This window comes from Oculina patagonica, chromosome 3 (assembly GCF_052425735.1).
Source record: "Oculina patagonica isolate OP01 chromosome 3, crgOcupat, whole genome shotgun sequence".
NCBI classification, from domain to species: Eukaryota; Metazoa; Cnidaria; class Anthozoa; order Scleractinia; family Oculinidae; genus Oculina; species Oculina patagonica.
The window spans coordinates 15,349,987-15,369,282 of NC_135760.1; the positions used below are offsets into that span (position 1 = coordinate 15,349,987).

Consider the following 19,296-nt stretch of genomic DNA (forward strand, 5'->3'; position numbering starts at 1 on the left):
ACGTCCAAGTGGAATTCCACCAAAAAACAAATCAAGAGTTAGTAAGGTATTCGAATCCTACAATTTTCCCTCTCCGCCGATTCACGATCAGTGATGTTGAAAGACTGCTCGTGCAAGGCGTATGACAAGTTCAAAACTAACCTTCTGATCCATTGAGACAGCTAACACCCACTCCTTGACCTCCTCGCGTTTTTCCTCCTGAAAATACATGCCATGGAAACATAATATGTTATCAATTGTAGACTGTAAGGATATTCACCACATCTCATGCACACCAGCGTCAATTCTATTACTTAAGCAGCCAAATTCGCGCCTTTTTGTACCACCTAAGAGAGCTACTGCTATCACACTGTAGTAAACAAATAGGAAAGACCTGTTTCTACAAATACTTTTGAATTAAATTTCGTCAGGTCTGTCTTTTCCACAGTGATGTAGAAACTTTAAGTAAATTATCAACTGGGGGATTATCAGGTAAATCAACTGCCGTTAGTCTTTTTATTGGGGCATATTTACGTCAGACTAAGAGAAAGAGGTATAAAATCTTGTTCCACCGTTTTCAAGACATTGCTGTATATTGCTGATAATATCTGTCTGATATGATCAAGAGATATGTCCCGAGACGCAATCTACGTTCCATGAATGGCCATCGCTTGGATGATGTCGTTTATAATTTGCGCAGCTACGGATTTCGAGATTTTTCTGTAGCCTCGCCACAACTCTGGAATGCCTTAACTTTAGACATTCGATCGTGCAATGGCATTTCAGAGTTTAAGCGCAAACTTAAGACACATCTTTTTAGGAAAGCTGTTAGTTAGATATTTTTACAATTTAGTGTATTTTTACAATTAACTTAGGTGAATTAGTTAGCCTTTTTATTCTTTTTAATTATTTTATTGATCTTTTTTTATTATATACAAATTGTAACTTTTTTTTATATAGATATGTAATTTTTAATTGTAAATAACTTGTAAAGCGCTATTGGTTAGAAATAGAAATAGCGCTATATAAATAAAGTATTATTATTATTATTATTATTATTATTATTATTATTATTATTATTATTATTATTATTATTATTATTATTATTATTATTATTATTATTTTAGACATCGTTTTTAATTGATTTGCTTGTACGACTTCCCAACTCACCGGCAAGTGCTGTTTTTCGGGAACAGGGACTTCAAATGGAATATCCGTGTCCGCAAAATCACTGTTGTCCAACATGTCCAGGCTGCCTTCCTCAATACCCTGCAAAAAAGGCAATTAATTTCAACAGTTGAGGAAAAGATCGCTCTATGACAAAACTGACAGGCACCAAGAAAGCAAAGAAACGTTTCCCCGGCAACGCAACTTTATTTGCAAAACGAAAATAATTTTTTATGTCCTACCTCGCTAAGATCCAGGTAACGGTTAAGGAATACGAAAGCCATGTTGTCCCAGCCAACGCCCTGTGAGAAAGGAAATAAATCCTTTATTACTCTCTAAAGAGTACAAAGATTACAACTCGTTCCAGTCTCCTCGTTACCGCACGCACCAAAAACATGAGTAAAGGCTGGTTTCGAGATAATGAGACTAAAGAATGGATTTGTAATAAGCCGATAGTTTATTGAAAATAATGATGTAATTAGCACAAGGCTTTCTCTTAAAGACTAGTAAGCAAATGTTTTAAAAGTAAATGGCATATTTCTTGGGTGAATTCATATCTGTCCGTGAAGAGTTTAAATAACATTTTCCCGAGAAATAAGCTCAAGGAAGCTGTGAGCATCTAAGAAAACCAGAAAGTTTTACTGAAAAGGGTTGAAACGTGAAATAAATCGCTAACCTTGGCTGCAACTCCAGCTTCGTAAAAAGCTTTATCACAAGGAACAACATCTGAATGTCGGAGAAGAGAAATCGACAATTTGGCCGCCAAGGTATCCTGTTGAAAAAATAAAAACAAAGGCTATGACTCACGAGCCGCAATACTGCAAGTTCCACGCGACGAGTAAATCATTGTAAACAGGCATTGAGAAAAGTGTGCGTTAGAAAACGTTAATAGTTAATGATACAAGAAAAACTGTTATACTGAGCTAGGGAAGGAATGCCCACATGTGACTAAGTCAGTGACCGCTTACCAGTGATTTGTGTTGCATGCAGGCGCATCTGGTACTGTAATAATGGACGACCTCCAACATGACCTCAAACTCTTGAGCCTGCGGGGAACTAGCCGCTGATCCCTTACCCAAACCTTCAGCCTGAAAGAAATTTAAAACAAATCACGTTTTGGGTAAAATAAACCTTAGTCAGTTAAATATAAAATGCAAATCGAGGAAAAGAAACTGCACAAAAGCCCTTGACGATTTCCAACGATATTTTAGAACCTCTGTAGATAGATTAGCCGGACTTTCAGACGTCTTCCTTCGCGACCAAAGGAGGAAGTCTGAAATTCAGGCTATAGATAGACATGATTCAAATGTTGTTTATGGAATGAAGCTATTACACTTACAATCTCAAACAGCACGTCTCTTAAGTCGGCCCATGTGCGGTAACTGTCGGCAGATCTGAGTCCCGGCATTGATATGATGTCTGTTATAATCCGCTTGTAAATATTAAAGTTCTGTTGGCAGAAACAAAGGAAGGTGTTTAGGTGCCAGCTGAACTCTTCAGCAATAAAGCTGTTGTCATTAAGTTAGTATTTATATAAGAAGTGTTTACCTGAGGATTAGCTGGAGCACCGTATCTACAGAACAAGTCGAGGGCCTTTAGCGTGTTTCCGTCTTTGATCAAATTAGCAGCGTATAAGGCAACATATTTACTGAGAACTTCGTAGCCCTGAGAGAAAAATTGACGCAAAGATGGCGTGATAAAACGTCACACAACAAAGCATTCGGTGACAAAATATTAACATAACGTAACATGTCGTAGGGTAACACCATGTGCACAGAGAGCTGTAAGTCACATGCAAAAACCGTGAAGGAACGTAACGCAACGGGAGATATTGGCACGCGAAATACCGTAGTAACGACATAACGTAGTAACGTCACGTCATGGCATGTCACGTACCTGCTGCTCAGCGGTTTCGATAGCTTTTTCCCATTGTCCTCGTTGTATCATCATATCAAGACCAGCGATAACATCCACGTCAACCAACTGAAATGACAAGCAAATACATATTACGCAACTTGTCATACACGGGATAAAATGGTTATGTAATCCCGGGTGTAATGCCTTCTCGTGGTATACTGTAAATATTCCACTCGTGAAAGGAAATGAAACTTGAAACATAATAAGCTACGGTGATGAAACCCAGATTTACCAAAATTTTATAATTTTCTTAATTTTATCAAAACGCAATGAATAGCCTGCGAATACAGCCGCCTCTCATTCGCGTCCCGCAACGAAGAGAGACTCTCTCTTCGCGTTTCGCTCTTCGTTGCAGGACGCGAATGAGAGGCGGCTGTATTCGCAGGTTACGTAATGAAAGACACGACTACCCCTCAAGCCACTTTGTTATCGTAAGTTTGTTCACCTTTCAGCAGTGAAAAAGTGATTTTGCTGACCTGTTCAGCTTGTCCTTTCTGTTTCAAGAACGCAACGTAAGCTTCCTCCACGTACTGCTCGTACCTATCAAAACAAGACGAACTCCATTTTAAAACTGAGACGTAACAGTATTACTGATAAGCAAGATCAAGCAATTCTTGACATTTGTGCAAAGAAAAGCGAACACCATAAAACGATGGCTCGCAGAAAACCGCGAAAACCTGATCCAACAAATATGTCGTACATTCATGCTTCCATCTACATGTATAAACACTGACACACTGAATTCAAACTTTCTTAGCCTACGAACAAGCTAAGGGAGAAAACGTGGTGGGGGAGTCCCCGGTTATAGCGGACTTGAGCAGACTTGAGCTAACCAACTGGCTACATGACTACTTCTGGTGAAAGCCCTCGGGAAGTCAGGAGTACTACAAATAGTTTGCTCGGGCCTAAAACCAACACCCGCCTAGCTACATGAAATGTCCGCACCATGTTCGAGACTTCAAGAACACGGCAAGTTATCACCTAAACATGCTTACAGTCTATTATAAACTAAGTGTTCAAACCGTCACTTACTTTGGTGCCATTTCAGCCGCACATCTCTTGGCCTTAGGCCACAATTCACCCTGGATATAGACATCAATGGCTTCTTTAACCATCTCCACCCCAAGATACAATTCACCAGCCTAAAACAAAATGTAAAACAAATCAGTGTTTCAAACCTCACTGCTGTAGCAAGGGCTCTTGCATGCCAGCATTTGGCAGAGAAGTGCACGGCTTGTAGTTGAAAGAATTTCTTCTATCCCACCTAAAGCCGGCTTTACCTTAAGCAATAACAAATAAAGTAAAGCTTTTCTAGGACGAAAACTACATTGTTATGACTAAGCCGCAAGACTCTTGACGTTTAAAAGATTTCACGCAACGCTCCAAAAATTTTTTTGTTGGTTTCTAATAACCTCCGTGTTAAGATTTTTTCTCTCTTTCCAAAAAGCTAAAAGACTTGGATACAAAACAAGGTTTTCTCATTGCTTGAAATGCACACGTAAGTTTAAATGTGGTAAAATTCTGACAGACTGCTACAGACCTGTTCATAGCACTTGATCTCCGCCAGTCGTGGGCAGGCGACCCTCGCCACATCATAAGCTCGGTCACTTACGAATTTCATTGCTAGTTCGACAGCCTGAAAATTAAATCACAAGAGCCATCAATAATCATAACCTGCGTATCTACTGTTTCTGATCGGTTAGGGTAAGATATTGAAATTATTCTGTCCAACAATCAGTTTGTCTGTCTATCTGTCTGTCTGTCTGTCTGTCTGTCTGTCTGTCTGTCTGTCTGTCTGTCTGTCTGTCTGTCTGTCTGTCTGTCTGTCTGGCTGTCTGTCTGTCTGTCTGTCTGGCTGGCTGGCTGGCTGGCTGGCTGGCTGGCTACCAGTCGATCTGTTGTTTGGTTGGACTGTCTGTGTGTCTGTCTGTCTGTCTGTCTTGGTTGGTTGGTTGGTTGGTTGGTTGATTGGTCTGTCTGTTGGTCTGGTGGTCGGTCGGTTTGTCTTTATCTCTTCCCCTCTGATAAACCAGTCTTAGATCTCAATATGATCCATGTAGGCAGGTGACTCCCTCGGATTGTTAACAGACTCGACTAACCTTGACCATCGCATCCTCCACCAGTTCATGATCCGTGGTCATGTTAGGTGTAATCTTAACGTACATTTCAATAGCTCTGTTGTACTCTCCTTTCTTCTCCCAATCCTTTCCTTGACTCAGTAAAGATTCTGCACCTCTGATAAAACAACACAATATATCCGTCAGTGACTTAGCTAACTCAACGTTAACAGATGCAAATATAGTTTGAGTATTTTAGTTATCTGCTATTTCTCGCGCACGCCATTTTGGAATTTAGGGCGTCAAGGTTGCCCACAAAAGAACAGAGGTCAGTGCATAAATCGCTATTCAGCGGATAAGTGTTAACCTATCTTACCGTACCCAAATTCGCAAGTAGCTAATCAGAAGCGCGATCTACTGTCCTGATATCCTACGATATCAAGTCACTGACCTAATATGCCACCATATCATGGTCACTTTGAAGTAAAGTAGTGTTACTGTACGATTATTTGAAAAGAGGTTTTACCAATAAAACAGAACTTCGTAAATTAAATTTAGCGGTGTTTAGCTGTCGAAAAAAGAGAAAAACTTTCCCGCCAAAACTAAAATTGAGCGCGCTCGCCAATTGCGCGATGTTTGCCGACGAGTACTGAAACATCTTTGAGACTAAAACAATGGAGTCGGAGTTTCCAAATTTTTCGCTAAATTTGGATTTTGAAAATGTAGAGAATGAAACTCCAAACAAACGAGTAAAACAATGTGAGAAGAAAACTTGATAGAAGTGTTGAAGACCAAAAAAAGTATCAATACAAGCAGGTCAATACATTTAAAACTACGTACCTGGCAAGCATGGCTTCAACAGAGCGAATAATATCACCGGATGTTTGGCTGAATTTGGGTACGGTACATACCTAATCGTACCTTTCTGGTACGCTTCGGCGGCATATCAGGCTCGTTTGGTCTCGCCATGGGTATTTTGGCTCGACCAAACTCGCCAAAATACGAACCATGGCTCGACCAAACTCGCCTGATATGCCGCCGAAGCGTACCAAAAAGGTACGATTAGGTTTAAAAACTACGCTATCCACTGGATAGTGATTTATCCGGTGAATAGAGCGTTATTCATCCTTTGAACAACGGTCCCTGCTGTAGCTGATATTTTCATCCAATTTTGTATTTTTTTATTTTTAGTTTTTAAGGGACATGGTCAGCGTTCACGTTTTGAAAAAAGTCCACCTTAACCCGAAATCAAAATACGCGTAGAGAACCTTCAGAAATCTGCTTCAATCTTCTCAGTGTTTTTTTTTCTTCTAAATTTTCCCATTTAGTGAAACACTGAGAAGATTGAAGCAGATTTCTGAAGGTTTGTTTTGAAGGTTTGTTCTGTGGTCTTTTTTCAAAACGTGAAAACTAGTGTCCAGGTCAGCGCGGTAAGAACGCTGACCATGTCCCTTTAAAAAAAAAATTTTTTAACAGTTCTGGGCAGCACTTAGATTAAGACTCCTACGTAGTTACCACTGAGAGTCCAGTGTGAAAAAAGTGCCGAGTACAGTACCTGTTTCCTTTAGACATGACCTCTCTGTCGTACTCGTCTTGCCACTGCTCCAGCTGTTGAAAGAGAGCATCACAGAGAAAATATTACATCCTTGACCCAAAAAGGTACAAAGCTTCGCCATTTTATTATATTTTGAAGAAAGCAGAGCACTTAAAACTTCTGTCCTTTAGAAAATTTCGGAAAACACTATTGACATACCTTATGGGGTAAGTATTCCTTCACTACACGCAGAGCATCTGTCCACATAGCAGCTTCCTGGAAACAAAAAGACATAGCTACGTCATGGGAATTTTTCTGATTTGGATCAATTTAGGTTTCTGGGAAACTGCTCACCTACCCCTCCCCAAACCTAACATTTTGCCCAAAGCGATAACTAAGGGTTAATGTTAGGTTTGGGGAGGGGTAGGTGAGCAGTTTCCCAGAAACCTAAATTGATCCTCTGATTTTTGGTCTAGATTGTTCTAAAATCAGTGGTAGGCAACTTAACTCATGAAAAACATTATCTTTGAACATCTAAAGGAAGTTAAACCTTAATTCGCGGATAGAAGTCAAATTATGGCTAATATCTATTTTTTCGGAGACGCGTGGAAACAACTTGAAAAGGTTAGCCTCAGTTTTTCAAGCTGTAATCCATTTCCATCCGAGCTATCCGCAGCCAAAGATGCTTGTTAACAGTTTCAGTGCTCAAAAATGGCAATTGTTAATAAAAAATGGACCATTATTTTTGGGTTTCCTAAGAAACAAATAAATATTTTGGCTGTTGAAATGATTTCTGTTAAAATCCGTGACAAATCCCCATTAATGAAACCTTGTAATACTCTTATCAAGACCTGAACGCGCAACAGGAATGTTATGAGGTAGCCAAACAAGTCCAAAACCATCTAATCTGGGAACTTACCAAGACGAGATTGTTTAACTAACAGATGTTGTAGCTGATCTTGGTAAACGTACCTTGTAATAACGTGCGGCAAGTTCTGGTCTTTGAGCCCGCAGTAGAAACGTCTCTGATTTTTGGTATTCTTTTTTGTCGAATGCAACACGGGCCTGCAAAAATAAATAAATAAATATTTTTTTTTGGTTTTGGTTAGAAATAATTTTTTAAAAAAAATACCAAAAAAAAAAAAAAACCCCCCCCCCAAAAAAAAAAAAAAAAATTAAAAAGTGGATGAGCAAATGAATTAACAAAGCTTACATGTACATCTTAGAGTCCAGTCAACTAAACTCTATGGGCTGTGTCTGAACCGAGGTTTACACCAAAAACAATGAGCTGTAACCGCGACTATTTGACGTTAACATAACGTAACGTGACGTAACGTAAACGTAACTTAACGTATACCGCGTTTCCAGAAAGGCTAGAAAACGGCCTAGAAGTACGCATGGGTAAAACTAAGCAAGATTAGAGCGGTTTTCACTTGAGTGTCGTAAAACCAAAACCAAAGTGATTACTCTGGCCAATCACAAAGGACACAGACAATCCAGTGAACCAATCAAAACTCGAAGCAAATACATGTAGCCGGCACGAAGCGCGGGAAAACGTGCGCGAGCGAGTCATGATTGGTTTTGGTTTTACTCCTGATTGGCCGAGAAAGTGGCGCGAAATTTTTAAACCAATCACTAAGCGTAGTGAACGCAAAACCAAAGCAAACGCAAATTACTTTCGACACTCAAGTGAAAACCGCTCTAAAACGGATTGTAAAACTCGTGAACTGCATACCTGTCCCACTAACACATCAGTGACACTATCAGGATCATTCTCCTCAGCCACTCTCTGAGCACTGTCCCAGTCCTGGTTGTGAACATACCTAAATGAGGTTAAATGCGATTTAAGCAAGTTAAATAAAGCAATTTAACCAAGTTAACCACAACGAGTGGGTGGTCAGCGTGGTGGTCAGCGGTTACTAGCTCTTGTCAGGCTCAGTGCTTTGCGTTCTCGGACATTACAGCGTGGTGTCAGGTCTTCGTTCCATGGAGGGTTTTCAGGGATGTTTTGCGAGTTTTTCCTCTCCCTCCCTCCCTTCCCTGCTTCTTGTTATTAGTTATTCATTTTTCCACTGATTTAATCAGTGTGACGGGTGTCTGTGTGTGGGGGCTCATGGCTGTTTTGTTGGGATTGCCAGCCTTGGCAGCTTTATTCTATCTGGGGAGGGCCGGCTGACCTCAGTGGAGGCCCCTTCCGGGTATCCCAGGCACCCATCCTCCATATTCACGAGGCAGTGGTTAATGAGAACACAAGGGAGAAAAAATACTTATTGGATTCAAAAAATACCTCAATAGCAAAGACACCAGATTCAGAATCGTTTTTCTTATAATCCACTGTACCGTTGCGTGGCGACACTAAAAACGGCTGCGAGGGAGACAACTGTGCCTGCGATGGTTTTCGTGTTTTCGGTCAGTGAAGTTGCTACGTAACGTGTCGTGAGTACATAATTTTGGAATTTTTTTCAAACTAATGTCTGAATTGATGACACTTATCAGATATAGTTTTCGTGTTCAAAGTTAATATGACAGGCACTTGAAAGAAGGAGCGGTTACATTACAAAATAATTTGACACAGTTAAAGCAATTTATGTCGCAAAACGAAAACCAAAGTAATCTGTGACCAGTCACAAAGGACACAGACAATTCAGTAAACCAATCAAAACTCAAAGCAAATACTTGTAGCCAGCACGAAGCGCGGGAAAATGTGCGCGAGCGAATCACGATTGGTTTTGGTTTTAGTTCTGATTTGCTGAGAAAGTGGCGCGAGATTTTTGAGCCAATCACTAAGCGTAATATTGCAAAAGAGAATTACTTTGAACACCCAAGTGTAAACCGCTCTACTTCATTTCCCTGATAAATACAAATCGGACTGCATGTAACTAAACTCACATGAGTACAGCCTCCTTGGATTTTCCAGCTTTGATGAATTCTTGCTCAGCTTCTGTGAACTTGCCCTCATCCTCCAGGAACATGGCGTACTTTAAGTGAATGTCTGGCAACTTGGACTTCATCGCCGTTCGAGACAAGTCGAACGCGAATTCAAAAGCGCTGAAAAAAAAAACCATGCTCCTCTCATTATAACAACAAGGAAAACAATGTCTATACACAACTGGTCCACTTATTACTAGTTCAGTACATGAAACAACATAAACATGTTCCAATATTGTGACGCAAACTGTGATTCTAAACATCTGGGAGGCCATGGGTTCGAATCCTGGGTAGGAACTCAGATTTTTTCTTTGTTCAACACTCGTGACAAATGAACTTTTTATCTTTATCATTTCTTCACCGAGCTTAAAATTTACCATCTTTCATTATTTATTACACATATGATGTGATGTAATGTATATGAAATGATTATATATGAACTGGGTGGATATGTGTGTAATGTTCGGTGATTTCAATTTAGCATTGGAATAAAAAAGGAAAAAAAAAAAAGGGGGGGTGATGCTATTGACATTGCTGATCCTAGCATTATGCAGGACACGTGCCACATATGAACCTAGTAAATGGCCCAGCTCACCACGAGTCTCTCCGGACCCTCTCCGGAGCTCAGTTTTTTTTAAGCTAAATACTTAAGACACTTTAATAAAGTATTTCATTTCATTTCATTTCATTTCAGTGGATAGAGCGCTCAACCGGTATCTGGGAAGTCATGGGTTCGATTCCCGTCAGGGACTCAGATTTTTTTTGTCCCACACTCTTGACAAACAAACACTTCACCTTTATCAACAGACTAAATGTTGCACAGTAATAGCAAAAACTGTCCACACACCACTCTCTAAGGACAGCATAAAACAGATCAAGACAATCATCAATAGAACACTCTTTACCAGTTCTCTGCTGCGTAATCTACTGCTGATTCCAGCAGACCAAACTTTGTTAACAACTTGACGGCAGAGTCCCCTCCTAACAGAGAGGGGCAAAACAAAAGAAACGTGATAAATATTGTCCTTACAGTATCAACGTATTGTCAAACAGAAAATGTGACAAAAAAGAGGCACCGTAATGATTCGATTTAGCGTTAGGGGCGCTTATTTACTTTTTGCACCTCGAGGGAGGGCGCTTATTCGAGACAGGGCGCTTATTCGGGACAGGGCGCTTATTTAATTTTTTGAGAAACAACCAAATGTATCTTACAACAACAGCAACTGTAACAGTTAGAAATTGTTAAAAGTTCAGTTACTTGAACTGTACGGTGAACGGTCATGAGTTTATCTAGTTGACGTCAATGACTTCAGTAGGGCCAGTTATCCACAATAGGAGCTAATTGGGGCACTTATTAGAAAAGGGGTGCTTATAAGAAGAGGGGCGCTAATTAGAATGGGGGCGCTTATTGGAATAGGGGCGCTTATTTACAAAAACTTGATTGGAAATTGGAAGGAGGGCGCTAAATCGAATCATTACGGCAAATCATGAAACAAAGAGATCTGAAAGACAAAAGGAATCTCCTTAAACCTGTAAAAACTTACCTAAACTCTTGGCCCACAGGTAAGCCACTTGCTTAGAAGCGTTTTGACTTCCATGTTGTTTGGCAACCTAAAAGAATCAAATGGCAAAAGAATATAAGGTACAGACTAGTCGGAGTTCTCTGCAAAATCTGTTTCCAACTACTGAAAACATAACGCCGATGAAAAGTTTACTCTTCTCTCTCAGATTTCTAAATTTTGCGTTTCTGTAAAATAATAAGTTAGAGACAACCTTTCATGAAAAATGCACACTAGACGACAGGAAGTTCTGCGGATAAAAGCCACTCGCTCTATACCCCTCCCCTCGCCCCACAAATACATGAACAAAACAAACCCTGTATGCCTCCTCCCACATGTCCTGATTCCTGTACATGTTGACAGCTGCTTTCCAGTCCCTCGCTTCCAAGAAATGATGTTCAGCCTGACGCAACTGACCTTCAGTCTCCAGTTCCTGTGCAAAGACAATGTAGTACGCATGGGCGTAAATAATACTGAGATATTAACCTCAATCTCGTTCCCAGAGCCTGTGGGAAACTCAACGGCTCTGGGCTAATCTGAAACCGGAACCAGGAAATCCTGGTTCCAGTTTGATTGTGCGCGTGCGCCTGAGATTGTGGTGAAACGAACGTTTTTCAACAGCCAATCAGATTCAGACGCCTTTGTGGCGGCTTTTCAGAGTAGCCCAGAGGTCCCGATCCCTGGCGCAGACCAGAAGGATCGCGGCCTCCGGGGACGAGACTGTATTGACGTCCGAAACACCCGTGTTGATAGAAAAGCAAGCTGAACAAGAAATATAAATAATGTGCACATTCTTTACCTTTGCCAAGTGGATGTGAGTGTCTGGGAGCAGATCCTCGTGATGAATAGCTACAAGTCTGATCATGTTGTCGAACTACAAATAGCAAAAAAAAATCATTAACATAACACCAATCGCTATATTCGAATGATTTTTTTTTTCTGATGGAGGTGACACCCGGGAGGGGTACTTTTACCTTGTACATTTCGGTTGAGGTCGCATAGCCATGGATTATCCTTTGTGTTAAATCCCCTTTATTTTCAGCGGAATCTTTGCTTTGGAAAAATTGAAGTTTTGCGCGATTCAGTTGCCGTAAGTGAGTCGGAGATGTGAATTCACTTTATAGCTTTGAGAGCAAGGTAGTAGCATGCAGGTCTAAGCAGCGCCCCCCCCCCCCCCCCCGGCCTTAAATCATTGTTTAACTTTCCCATTCCACGGCTCCCCACCAGTTAAAAAAAAAAAAAAAAAAAAGGTGCACGAAATTCAGTGAGTTGTACTGGTACTGAAACAAAAAAAGTCCTTGCTCTACCGACTGATTCGGGCAAAGACATTTACCTGGCGATGTTTTTTGTACATATTGATGGCTAAGTCTGGCTCCTCTACTGTGCAGTACAATCTGAAACATAAATAGCACAGTATGAGATTGTAATCACACATTTTTTGGATAATAAATATCTTATTAGATGTGTTTAATAAGTGTCTCAATGTGTGGTATCACTGCACATTTTAATTTGTCATTCGTGTTCTGAACTGCCCTACAGGATCGCAAATATACTGCAAGCCTCTTAACAAAGCGATCAATACTACACGCCTATGTAGTTATTAACAAGGTGTGAATCAATCACCTCTCGGCCTCTTTATATTTGCCTTGCGCTTCCAGCTCTTGAGCCTGCGATATGTAGATGACAGCAACTTCCTCTTGCGTCATACACTGAACTGCAAGCTGCGAATCACATAAAACAATTATTAGGAATGGAAAGTTGTAAAAATCCTGAAAATAGTTCCTTAAGTCCATGTGATAACAAGCCTTTTTCATTAATTTAAAAAAAATCCGAGCCAAACTTTAAAAAGTAAGTGTTTTGTTTAGAAGTTTCGCCGCATTGGAACTATTTCATCCTCTCTATCATCAGTTCTTCTCCTCACTTCTTCATGGGATCTTGTCATTTGTCAAGAACTGTTCAACAAAAGTTTTGGGTTTTCTATGATCTCGATATATTTGAAGCTCCTCGTGCTAAAAAACGGGAACGGAATTTCCTTTAGAACAACAACCAGCAGTTGTATACAGTAAGTATGACTAAAGTTGTCCAAGAGATGATAAAAAAGGTACGCGAACACTAGATTTCAAGTAGGTCGACGCTATGACGCAAACTTTTACCTTGTGCGCAGCCTCGTACATGTTAGCCTTGGTGTACATCTCAATAGCGGCCCGTGGATCCCCTCCCTTGACAAAGTACTTCTCAGCAAGCTGAAAACCAGAGTAAAGCCTTTTTGTAAGAACGCAGAGTCTTATCAATAACTGGAAATCTGTGAATGCAAGAACTGAACAATACATACCTTGTACTCTTGGACTTGGGAGTAGTGTTGTGCGATGTGGTGATAATACCTAAAGATAAGGAATGAATAGATAAATAGGTGATGTTAAATAGGATATGTGTGTATTTTGAGAAAAAACTATTAATGTAAACTGTCTAGACTACTGAAACCCTAGGCAGCTTCATCCGCAGCACACCTAATATGAAACGAATATTTGTATTCTATCGTAATAGACTGGTTTAATTGTTATACTGTAACCATAACGCTTCAGCAACACTAACCTTTCTGCCACATTGTCATCCTGTAGTTCTACAATCTGAACAGCTTTGTTCCACTGACGAGCTTGAATGGCTGCCTCGATAGCTTTGATTGAACACCTGACAGAAAATATTGCAATCACTGAACATTAGCAGGAATCTGGCAACAACAACTTATTTTAGAGAAACTTTTCTTAATTTTTTTTTTGCGTGTTTCCGTTCGCTTTTCTTCCTTGGAGACGCCGAAAAATTGTTTATGCAATCAAGGAGACAACCAAACCGCGAAAACGGCCTCATAAATCCACATCAAATGTAACACTTCAAAGGAAGAATGTAAAATTAAATTAAAATTAAAAGAGTGAAATTAAAGTGCTCAGCCAGTACAAAGTGTTCTCCCGTGAGGACTCTGGAGAGAAGGATAGTTTGTCTCGATTCCATGTTTGATCAACTCACCCAGCCTCGATGTAGTGATTGATAGCGGCATCTAGCTGCTTCTGGGAAACCAGGTAGTCGCCCCAGTCTTCTTCCAGTTTCACGACCTCGCGAGGGAATGCCACGCGAGACAGCTCAACAGCTACATAGCAACGAGGAAAAGAAACAGGAAAATAAGACCACTAAATAATCAAATACTGCCAAGGTTAATTATAAGAAAAGTGTTTGTGTAACAGCAACAAGTTTGCGTGGGATTTAAATTTCTGTTAGCAAAACTAAATGTTTTATACCTCTTCTGTACGCGTGTCCTTTGCGATAAGACTCCATCGCTCTGTCGTTCTTGCCAACTTTCTCGTAAAGCTCTCCAGCCTACAGTAAATAACCAAGAGATATCATTGCAGGTAAAACCCAGTGCGTGAGAACACTGTTGCAAAAGACTTGTTTGAGGTGAAGTAATCTCAAACACTTACCTGTTCATACAATCCTCCCTTAAGAAGAGCAGCTGCGATCCTCTCTAGTAACTCAGAAGAATGGATTAACTCCTAGTAAGGAAAAACAGCAATGCATGCCGTTAACGTCGTGCAATTAAACTCATGGGTATTCTTTTTAAATTAGCCTAATTATCAGCGAAAATCGTAATTCAATCTTCTTTCCTACCTAAAATGATCTCTTGTATTCAATGCCCCTCCCCACCCCCTCAAAAGCTTGTCCCTTCTCTACCCTGGACACAATAAACAAGTCATATGGCATCACCTCTCTGCTCATGGCCAGTCTCGCAGCCTTAGCAGGCAGACCGGCCTTCAGATACAAGTTGATCGCCTCCATGTAATTTCCTTCTCTTTCTTTCACCTAAAGACGCGAATCAAAGAAACAGCAAGGTCAGGCAAAGGCTATACAGTAAGCAGTTTGTAAGGAATGAGTTTGAGTAAGGTGTTTTTGAGAAATGCACTCGAAAGACATACTTTCCTTTCACATATTGGTTCAGGGACTCAATTTGAACTTAACTTAAACGTTTTGCATTTGGGGTAGTGTGGAGAATTACACTATGCGCCCCAATATAAAATGGTCAAGTCTTGTAATTTTTCAACTAACCTCTCCAGCCTTCTCCTCTTGAGCTGTCTCCGAGAGCCACTGGTAATGAGCGGCACGTAAATTATCCAGTTCTGGGTGACCCTTATGTTAAACATAAAAACGTTATATTAAGTCAGGAGACGTGTTAAATGATGACAGGACAAGACATCAGACAAAAACACTGCACTGACTGAGTTTTTGTTGCTGTTGTTGTTGTTGGCGGTTGTGGTTTTTTTGAGTGAGTTCTTTGTAAAAAGGCTTGACGATTGAACTACAAAGTTCGCTTTTCTTCATGTGTGACTTCTCTGCACAACGACTACATGCTACCACTAACAACTCACATGTTTCAGTTGCAAGCGTGAAATACAAATCTCCTTGCTTATTGTAAGACACTTCTCGTGTGCTATAAGTTTTGAGAATTTGGTGGCATATCAACAAAAGAAACTTGGCACTAGCTTTTTCCCCACTCACCACTCACCACCAAACATTCGGACGTTTGCTGCCTGCCGTAAAACAGGGTGCTTATCTCTGTATCTCTTTCGCTGATGATTGAACTCCTCTCCCCCCCCCCCTCGCACACTTCCCTCCCCCACTCAGTGAACCAGCACGTTCTCCATACCTTAGCCTGTGCTACAGCGATAGCCTCATCCCACTTGTGTAACTCCCACCCCACCCCCCTCTTACACTTCCCTCCCCCACTCACTGATTCAGCACGCCTTCTCCATACCTTAGCTTGAGCTACAGCAATAGCCTCGTCCCACTTGTGTAACTCCCACCCCACCCCCTCGCACACTCACTGATTCAGCACCCTTCTCCATACCTTAGCCTGAGCTACAGCAATAGCCTCGTCCCACTTGTGTAACTCCTGATACCCACCCCACCCCCTCGCACACTCCCCTCCCCCACTCACTGATTCAGCACCCTTCTCCATACCTTAGCCTGAGCTACAGCAATAGCCTCGTCCCACTTGTGTAACTCCTGATACATCTCAATGGCTTCATCCACGTAACCCTGCTCCAGCAGAATGCTCTCAGCCATCTTGAAATTCTTGTCCAGCACTGCCAGCTTGGCTCGTACCTTCACATGATTTGTACCGTCCCCTCCCTGGAAATTATAACGAGTAGCCTTTAAAATTCCGCATGTAATCCTTACTACAGTCTCCTCCATAGCGTTGCGTGACATTCCCCACCTCCCCCCCCCCCCCCAACCCCCATAAAACGGCTTTGAAGGAAACAATCATTACTAGAATCTTCAAGTTCCTTGCTTAATGATTGGTCGCTGGTGACCATGCTAAAATCAAAGGCTCTTCGAGCAACCTCATGGTAATTTGGTATTTCGATGAAGGGCCGACCTTCGCATTTTTTTCTAAATAAGTGTCCAATAAAGTAATGCAATCTCGTTTCATTTGCGTTCGAATGTTTATTTTTCCACGTGAGTTGCGTCATTGATGGTTCGTGCTCTCAGGTGTCGTAGCACTATTCAGTTTCCACCACAAAAATTTTTACCGGTTAGTGTATTACCTTTGAACCTTTTTAGCATTAAGTAAATTTGTTTTGTGAATATCTGTACTTTTCTTTCAGCACGTATAGCGTTATTTTTGAGCAGCATATAGAATTTGAGAGAAAGATACGCCCGAGCACTTCGTGTTTCTGCTCGACTCAAAAAGATGAAAAACAGATGACGTGACACGACACAAAAACGTGCTGTGGATGTGGTGTTAACTACAACACGTCACATGTCGAGCGTAATAATTTTTTAACCGTAACTACATGTAACTCATAGCTGCTATCAGTAATGTCACAATTTCACTTAATTTGCCTTTCAATGTTTTCTTGCGTGAATGGGTCATCGATAGTTTCTTTCTTTAAATAAGCGTTCAATAATGTGCCTTTGAATGTTTTATTTTTCCATGGAAATTGTGTCATTGATGGTTCGTGCCCTCAAGCTTCGTAGCGCGAATTCTATTTCATCACAAAAAATATTTAAGTGTAACCTTTGATCCTTTTTAGCATTAGGTAAATTTGTTTTGTGAATATGTTAACTTTTCTGTCAGCACGTATAGCGTTATTTTGAGCAGCGAATAAAACTTGAGAGAAAGATGCGCGTTTCTGCACGACTGAAAATAATGAAAAACGGATGACGTGACACGAAGACAATGTCACGCGAAACAAAATCGTGCAGCATGAATGTTGTGTTTACTAAAACGCGTCACATGGTAAGGAAAACTGCATCTAGCTTATAGCTTCTATCAGTAATGTCACAATCTCACTTCATTTGCGTTTGAATGTTTTCTTACGTGAATGAGTCATTGATAGCGTATGCTCTACGGCTTCGTAGAGCGAATTCTATTCTCTTTTGTCACCAGAGGATACCGTATTTTCTCGATTAAACGCCGGGCCCCGAATAAACGCCGGGTCTCCAAGTTGTATTTAAAAATAAACCCCTTAAACAATTATTAAAGGTTCAATATGGTTTAAAAATAATGTCTAATTATATAGCTGTCAAAAATAATGAATAAAAATCATTTTTTAGAAACATAGGGCTAGAAAAAACTCCTCAATTCAAATAAACGCCGGCTCTATCGGGCCAAGTTTTAAATAAACGCCGGGGGCGTTTAATCAAGAAAATACGGTAAGTGTAATTTATCCTCTTTCGATTTGTTTTGTGAAAGTAAACCTTGTTTCCTGAAAGAGTCAGACCCTGGGAACGAGGTTGTAGGATAATTTGTTTTTGATTGACGTGTACTGAATGGCGTTTTAAAGAACCTTTCTGTCAGCACGTTCACGGTTAAATGCATGAATTAATTGCGGTTTAATATCAGAATGGAGTGAACGAGTGACGGAAACACGTCACTTCAAGTTCGCAAATCATCACTACACCTTATTACCATTCGGTAAAAACTAGAGGACTCTATTCGGCACATGACGGATTACTTGGTGTTCATATTTCAAGTGAAATAAAAAGTTTATCCTTTCTAAAGAGTCAGTGCTTACCATTTCCTCAGCAGACTGTTCAGCGATCTTGTTTATCTGTCGTAAAGCTTTTGATTTTGACACATCACCCAGAGCAGCAAAACACCGCTCAGCGATATGCAGTTGCCTCGCCTCCAGAGCGAGGCGGCTTAGTGTCTTCCACATGGCTTCTGTTTCCAAAGACATCTCTAGACTCTCTAGAAAGGCTACAGCCCTGAAAATATCAACAACACGCAATGTTGATGTTACCACGCAATGCAGACTGACAAAGAACGAGAAGCTACTCAAATGAACAAGCCTTTGATATGACTCATCAATGTTACCTCACTTAAATTGAAAAAACAAAAAAGAGAGAGTGCAGTCTCAAGCAAGTAAATATTCTTGACACTATCCAAAATGTTGCCTGTCTTTGAAGTTCAAAAGTAAATCAAAGCACGGTTTTCAAATCGTCTTCTGTGGATTACCAAACTTCAGACAAGTCTTGAACAAAGATCGCCCACACGATTTATAGCAACATCACAAAATTACCAAGGATTATCCCAACATAATCGACTTTATTTTGATGCAAAGCTACAGTTGAAAATCCCGCTAACTCGAACCTTTCTCGATTCCCCTACAGGTCATTTTCTCACTAATTTTGCCCTCGATATCTCGAGCCTTCTGCGATTTCCTTTGAAGATTCGAGTTATCTGGATTCAACTGTATTTTAAGTGGACTCAGTGTTTTCATTTCTTAGTTCAATCCATTCTATAGAATTATGATCATTAAGCAAGCTTTGAACTGCAATGCTGAGCACTGTGCATGTTTCTAATAAGGCAGTTACAACAAGCAGTCAATGATCACCTTGGGAAATCTCCATCATCAATGGCTGTTCCAAATTCAATCATTCCTTCATCCAGAAGGCAGGACACAGTATTCACTCCTTCATTCACCAGAACCTCTGTCTTACCATCAACCCTCTCAAGGTCAATTATGTCTCCCTGTAAAAAGAGTTTGAAACAGTCTGAGTATAATATCTACCTACAGTTTCCGACATTGTAATGGTTACTGGGCATCCCTTGGGTGAAGTAGTGTAGGTAGCTGGTGAGTGGTACGAGACGTCAGGAGCACCC

At 40.6% G+C, this 19,296-nt stretch overlaps 1 protein-coding gene across 1 annotated transcript in view; it reads right to left on the reverse strand.

Moving 5' to 3' along the window:
• Positions 1-19,296, reverse strand: part of LOC144646879 (intraflagellar transport protein 172 homolog) — a 33,072-nt gene that overhangs the window by 1,778 nt on the left and 11,998 nt on the right. The window contains exons 19-52 of the mRNA XM_078506583.1: positions 19,028-19,164; positions 18,206-18,398; positions 16,146-16,316; positions 15,234-15,314; positions 14,895-14,990; positions 14,612-14,683; positions 14,432-14,510; positions 14,163-14,283; positions 13,734-13,829; positions 13,474-13,522; positions 13,295-13,384; positions 12,765-12,862; positions 12,475-12,535; positions 11,941-12,015; positions 11,458-11,574; positions 11,127-11,193; positions 10,488-10,563; positions 9,544-9,702; positions 8,390-8,477; positions 7,627-7,719; positions 6,874-6,930; positions 6,676-6,728; positions 5,163-5,298; positions 4,604-4,699; positions 4,096-4,205; positions 3,540-3,603; positions 3,043-3,129; positions 2,695-2,811; positions 2,486-2,596; positions 2,115-2,234; positions 1,823-1,918; positions 1,389-1,448; positions 1,150-1,248; positions 142-198 (exon numbers count right to left, since the gene is read on the reverse strand). Of these exons, the coding sequence (XP_078362709.1) occupies positions 142-198; positions 1,150-1,248; positions 1,389-1,448; positions 1,823-1,918; positions 2,115-2,234; positions 2,486-2,596; positions 2,695-2,811; positions 3,043-3,129; positions 3,540-3,603; positions 4,096-4,205; positions 4,604-4,699; positions 5,163-5,298; positions 6,676-6,728; positions 6,874-6,930; positions 7,627-7,719; positions 8,390-8,477; positions 9,544-9,702; positions 10,488-10,563; positions 11,127-11,193; positions 11,458-11,574; positions 11,941-12,015; positions 12,475-12,535; positions 12,765-12,862; positions 13,295-13,384; positions 13,474-13,522; positions 13,734-13,829; positions 14,163-14,283; positions 14,432-14,510; positions 14,612-14,683; positions 14,895-14,990; positions 15,234-15,314; positions 16,146-16,316; positions 18,206-18,398; positions 19,028-19,164 (3,282 nt within the window). The remainder of the gene's footprint in view (positions 1-141; positions 199-1,149; positions 1,249-1,388; positions 1,449-1,822; positions 1,919-2,114; positions 2,235-2,485; positions 2,597-2,694; positions 2,812-3,042; positions 3,130-3,539; positions 3,604-4,095; positions 4,206-4,603; positions 4,700-5,162; positions 5,299-6,675; positions 6,729-6,873; positions 6,931-7,626; positions 7,720-8,389; positions 8,478-9,543; positions 9,703-10,487; positions 10,564-11,126; positions 11,194-11,457; positions 11,575-11,940; positions 12,016-12,474; positions 12,536-12,764; positions 12,863-13,294; positions 13,385-13,473; positions 13,523-13,733; positions 13,830-14,162; positions 14,284-14,431; positions 14,511-14,611; positions 14,684-14,894; positions 14,991-15,233; positions 15,315-16,145; positions 16,317-18,205; positions 18,399-19,027; positions 19,165-19,296) is intronic.